A 6,098-nucleotide genomic window follows, 5' to 3' on the forward strand; every position below is an offset into this window, starting at 1 on the left:
CTTCGTGAACCTCCCTAATTGTTTATATATGATTGAAAGAGATTTGACGGAAATGAAGCGGACAGGATTTTGGAGTGAAGAGATTTTTATAGTTTTTCTTCACAACCCTACTTCCTCGTCGTTGGGTGCCCCCTTTTTTTTTAAAAAAAAACAGAGAACTACACATGCGCTAACGTGGAAAGGAAACGTATGCGGACGTGGTATACCAGATTCAAGTCGACATAACTTAACATGTTTTAAAAAACATTATGGGATATCAAGGGAAATAATAGTTGCTTCGCTGATGCATCACTTTCTGTATTTGAACAATCACAAAATTTACTGCCTGTTTCGTCGTTTTCCTGCGCTCCTTCCTCCAAGATTCCGTTACCTTTTTTCTTTCTTCTTTTTTCTTTTCCTTTCTTATCTCTTTTACGCACCTATGAGGCGTTAAAGTACCAATATGAGGATACCACTGTCGCCCATTTTTTTTTCACATTAGTGTATTTGGTGTTCAGTGGCTCCTGCATACGTATCAGGTGCCAAAGGTTTGTATCGTGTGCTATTTCTCACATGTTGTTGTTATTGATACGTGTGAATCTTTATTTGATTTCCCATTTACCCTTTGATACCCTGCTGTCATTCTTTTTGTTTTTTTCTGTTTTGTCTTTTGTTTGGAAGGTTTAGCAGCCACATCGGGGGTCACAGACGCCGACAGAGGGAGCTAAGAGGCAATCCCTCGTGGACTCCTCAACGGTGTGCTGAGTGTGTAGTATGACACAGCCCTCGGCAGATGAAATCTACGGTCGCCGTGCGAAAGTCAACTCTGTGATAAAGCATTCGCTGTGTTCCGGGGTCTGTGCAGTACCACAATGGATTGTTCTTTCCATGGCTGGCCTTCTCACGGGGGCACTTTTTTTTCTACCCTTTTCCACAGCCACACTTCACATTGTCTTTGTAGCCATGTCTATTGCTCTCGGTCTTCTGTTCGCGCTGTTCTCTTGGATACTGCAAAGGCACCTGTGCAAGCGGCCACCACGTGATAGCGGACTTATTAATCGGTCGGTGACTGAGGTTGAGGGTACTCAGCCCCGTCGTCTTTCAGGGGGATCAGAGGGAAGAGAGTTTAATGCCGCGAGGAGCGAGGGGGAATTAGAGGCGCACTGTTTTTTTGAAAGCGGTAGCCGTTGGTGTCTGGAAGCTCTGGCGATAGTGGAATTGCTTGTGCTGGGCGCTCTCGTGCTTCTTGCACCGCTCGTGGTCAGAATGGATGTGGAGGGAAAGTCTCTTGTTCCATCAGATGCGAGAGAGGACCCTAGTGAGCTGGCGTACCCCGTGGAAGCAGCATGGAAGGTGTTTCTCTTGCATCTATGGTTTACCTTCGCCGTTAGTATGAAGTGTGCAGCTTCATTTTCGGTGGGGTTGATTCACTTCATTGTGCTCACGGCGTCGTTCAAAAAGCCTGGTACCATACCGGTCCTCCTCTTGGCGGCTTCCTTTATCATACCCGTTATCCTTTTTCTTGTTATTACGGCGAGGACCGCACTTCAACTGCGGAAATTACCAAAGCATACGCACCACGTAGGGTGTGACGACGTCGCAGGGAAGGAGTTGTCGCGAGGTGGCGATGAATTTAACCGATCATCTAATGCCACAACTGGCCTTTCTACAGGGGAGACAGAAACGTTGCCTTCTCAGTCTTCCTGTGGTATCTTTAGGCCACCCCCTGGACATCGCAGCGCAGAGTTTGGAGAGCCCGGTTCCAGCGGGGATTCTTCTCCGCGTCACTGCGAAGTGGTGGCTAAAGAGGAGTTGGGCCGACAAAATCAACCCAAGTGGTCTCCATGTGGGTTACAGTGCAGTTGGAACATACCTCGAGGTCTATTGGATGACACTCGAATCCCCTTCGTGGCTCTAGATACTACCACCGGTTGCATTGAGTGTGCAAGTGCGGGGTTTGCCGAGAATGTTGGTATGCCGGTAGCCCGATTGACTGGTCGAGAGTTTGGGGGCCTCTTAAGTGAGCTCCACGTGGAAAATGCGGCAACGGTGTTGGATGTTGTGCGCACCGTAGCAAGTTCTACCGTAAGCAAACCTCGCGCAATCCACACTGAGGGTAACGGGAAAGAAGTTTCAGGTGTACGGAGGACAGTGTTTGGAAAGTTTGGGATTAGGCCGCTGTTTTCAAAGCAGCGGCAGGTCGGGCCATTATCTGCACTGGTTGCTGATGCTGATAAGTCGTCAATGGAGATCGAAATGAACTTTCCACATATTGCGAAGGAAAGTAGTGGTCGCCGTGTCTTGGTGCGGGGATGCCGTTTCCAGGACGAGATGGACACTCACAGCTCAAAATCATTAGCTGCTGTAGTTGATGAAGCAAAAACAAGGGGGACTGGCACGTCATCTTCTGGCATTGAGCGTGAACGCCCGATGGTATCTGAACCGAATAGTGTAACAGGTATTAAACCATCACATTTTTTTTCACTTTCACTAGATGTTTATTTATATCAACACCACGATACCTGCAACAGCAGGTATTTAGTTTTGCGGCAGCCGTCGTTGCATTATGCACTAGATTGTGTTCCACTGCCGTGTTTTCTCGTACACCCCCAAACGGGTCATGTGCTACACTGGAACGAAGCCGCAGAGCGAGAAACCGGGCTCTCAGCATACGACATGGTGGGTTGGCCGGTGTGTTTAACTTCTGTAGTGGACCCTACCGGTTCACTGGGAGTTTTTAAAGATGCTCAGAAGAAACACTCGCTAATGCCGTTTAACTCTGCACCATCTGCTGTTCTTCATCCACCCTTGGCGAGTCCTCCTTTGTTAGTGAGTCTCCATCTTGTGGCTGGTGGTGGGGTTGAGGCGGAACAGGGACCACTGTTGGATCAAATTGATTGTCTTTGTTGGCCAGGTCGGCATCTGAGAGACGTAGGCGAATGCAGGGGTTATGCAGAAACGGATGGGTCAGTTTTGAAGGACACCAGCGCCTGTTTCTCCAGTGACCGTGACTCAGAAGAGGCTGGAGGGATGCTCCCTCCGTTGAACCCCGTTAGCGTGAATTTGGAACCTCTTGATGATTATATCTCTAGAAAAGCGCTGTTTTTCCCGCCGGCATGGATGCCGGAATCACTTACTGAAAGTAAAGCGAATACCGTGACGTGGGATGCACTTCACGTTCCTTTACTGTTTTTAATACATGGCGAAGCGCCGGGGGTGCGTGAGTGTTCGCCACTTGCGGATTGTTGTCAACCAAAGAAACAACGGAAGAACAACGGAGAGGTTGAGGGACTTTCTCAATCTTTTGTTGATATTATTGAGGAGTTCAAGGAGTCTCTGAGTTGTGCCCTCGTGAAGGAGTGTGGCATCTCCTCCCTCCCATTAAGGGATGGCAAGGAAACACTACCAAATCCCGATATAACGCAATACTTGGGCGAACTACGGGAACTTTTCACGTGTTTGGCACAGAAGGTTGATTCCTTTAGGGAGTGTCGTGGGGTTCCTATGTCCGGCAGGGGGGATATTTGTGGGGACTTTTCGGACGCAGAGGATGGTGATACCAGTTCCGCCGTCAGAGGCGGACGCCGACCGGTTACTGCTTTTGGTTCGTCACTTGACTTGGGAAGGGGAGTCACTACCGCTCGCTACGTTGGTGATGGCAGTCGCGGAATAAAGGAGGGGAATGATATATTTGGCGAGGAGGGCGCACGAAAAGGGATCAAGGAGCAACAGCAAAGGACCCGTTACGACGCGCCTGCTGCTGGGGTGTTGGCGTTAGCACACAAGAATACGGCAAGTCATCCAGTTTCGTCATTTGCCGTGTCGCAAGACGCCCTCGTGACACCCCCGGCGCGTGGTGCTGCTCTCGTGGACCTCGGCAATCTGACTCGTCCTTCAGGGGAGGAGCGGTTTGTGGAGAGAGGACCTGGTTCTGGTGCAAGTAAACGTTGTGACACACACCGAATTCCACCCATGCAACCTCACAGTAAGCCGCTTGGTTATTCGAACCCTGCGGCAGAAATCCCTTCGAGGAGTGTAACTCCCACGTCGCCACTGAGGTTGGACCACTGTGAATCTCCCGGGGACCTGCCCGTGTGGGCGATGTTGAAGAGTAATGACGAAGCAACCGTTCCATCATGTTTTATCCGAGTGCCGTTTGGAGAGGTGTTTCGCTTTGGCCGCAGCAGTAAGTGCCACGCAACGACATCTGATGTCTTTGTGAGTAGTGTCCAGTTCACAGTCAGTCGCTGGGTGCCCGCGCAGTTGTGTGCCATTCGTTCCTCTACACCACCGCATCAAGATAACGGCAGTTCCTGCGGCAGCTGCTCGCCAACGCCGTCTGGTTACGGACCATGCAACTCATCGGCCCTGGCGGACTGGAGGGTTGAGCTGTGTGACTGCAGTATTAATGGTACATACGTGAACGTCAAACGAATCGGCAAGGGGAGGACGTGTACTTTGCGAAACAACGATCTTATTACATTTCAGTTGAGAGCCCGACGGTTCTTTTTAGGGTTTAGGTTTGTGTTAACGGATGAGCGAGGCGTACCGCTGAAGGAGTGTTCCTCACCCACGTGCAGCAGCTTCCGTGCTTCCGGGATCTCTGGACGCGGTACACCACGCCTTTGGCAGCGCACCTTATCGGGGTCCGGTAGTACTTTTGCGTTAAACGCCAGTCAAACGGAATCGGCTAAGCTCAACTGTAGTGATAGTGCTTCCCAGGCAGTTCGTAGTGCTAGTGGCGTTCGGCACGGCGCCAGAACTCCCAATGCAAGGAGGATTCATACCAGCCAACGTGGTAGTGGTCGCCACCAACGCGGGACGATAGAGTGGAAGATAGGTGAGGAAATGCTGGGTAAGGGTGGGAATGCTGAGGTATATCTTGGGATGAATCTCACGAACGGGAAACTCATTGCAGTGAAACGAGTTCCACTCCCCAAAGAGGCTGGAGGAGGCGGAAATGGAAAGGGATTGCTAAAGCGGTATATGAGCCTGCAGGAAGAAATAAAGGTCCTTTCTAAGGCTGTGCACCAAAATATTGTTCAGTACTACGGTTCCTCTCAGAATAAGGACTACTTCAACATACTTCTTGAGTTTGTGCCTGGTGGGTCGCTGCGTCATCTATTGGAAAACTTTGGTGCTCTTAGTCCGGGCGTTATATGCTCTTATCTGGCGCAAACACTCGAGGGTCTGCGCTATTTGCATGAAAATGACATTGTGCACTCTGACGTTAAAGCAGCTAACATACTTGTCACCGATAAGGGTCGAGTAAAACTTTCTGATTTCGGCACGGCCAAACATCTTCTCTGGCAGCAAGGTCAGTCGATTGACCTGGCGAACATTTCAGGTGCCGCAGAAAGGACTGCGGATGATGCCGCGTGCTCCACGCACCATGTAGCCGGTACACTCCGTTGGATGGCTCCAGAGTTAATTAGGGCTTCTATCGGTCCGACGAAGGCGAGTGACATTTGGTCGGTGGGTTGTGCATTGATTGAGATGCTCTCTGGTGATGCACCATGGAACGAGTATGAAATCGAGAGCGAGGAGGAAATAATCAATCTTCTCAAGTACACCACGGAACCACCAGACGTACCAGAGTGCCAGGTCTTGCCTGAGTTAACACTCATTGCAAAAAAATGTCTTGCGCTCTCCCCCCGTGATCGACCGACGTGTGAAGAGTTACTGCAACTTGTCGAGGAAGCAAGAGAGAAACTTGGGCTTCAAGAAGACGAAACTCAGTCACGGTGTGACGATTCGACATCATTGCGTCTTTCCTCTGTTTTGGGTAACGCTGCTGTGGAAGGTAATTGAACCGCCTTACCTTTTTGAACCATGGCACATGGCTGCAGCTGCGCAGTGTGTTTCACCGCACAAGGGATGGAAATTACCGTGTCCTGTGCGACCCCTGTTGCCTCTTCGAAACGACCTTTACCGAATTAAATTGGAAAAATGAGGGAATGTCTGCCACCGCCATGCGGTACATTTGATTATCTGTTACTTGTATAAAAGTGGTAGACTATGTCTTTTTCAGTGCCGTTTTCCATAAGTGATATAGGGCCGGGTGTGGGGATAGGTGCACGTATGTATACGTGTATATATATATATATATATATATATAT

At 49.9% G+C, this 6,098-nt stretch overlaps 1 protein-coding gene across 1 annotated transcript; it reads left to right on the forward strand.

Annotated features, from left to right (window-relative positions):
• Positions 1-753: 753 nt before the first annotated feature.
• Positions 754-5,790, forward strand: TEOVI_000774700 (protein kinase, putative; the record flags this gene model as incomplete). Its single annotated transcript, XM_067222174.1, has 1 exon — positions 754-5,790. One exon carries the CDS (start codon positions 754-756, stop codon positions 5,788-5,790), a length of 5,037 nt encoding a protein of 1,678 aa, XP_067078275.1.
• Positions 5,791-6,098: the final 308 nt, after the last annotated feature.

Source organism: Trypanosoma equiperdum, assembly GCF_001457755.1.
Source record: "Trypanosoma equiperdum strain OVI genome assembly, contig: ctg_1577, whole genome shotgun sequence".
Taxonomy (NCBI): Eukaryota; Euglenozoa; class Kinetoplastea; order Trypanosomatida; family Trypanosomatidae; genus Trypanosoma; species Trypanosoma equiperdum.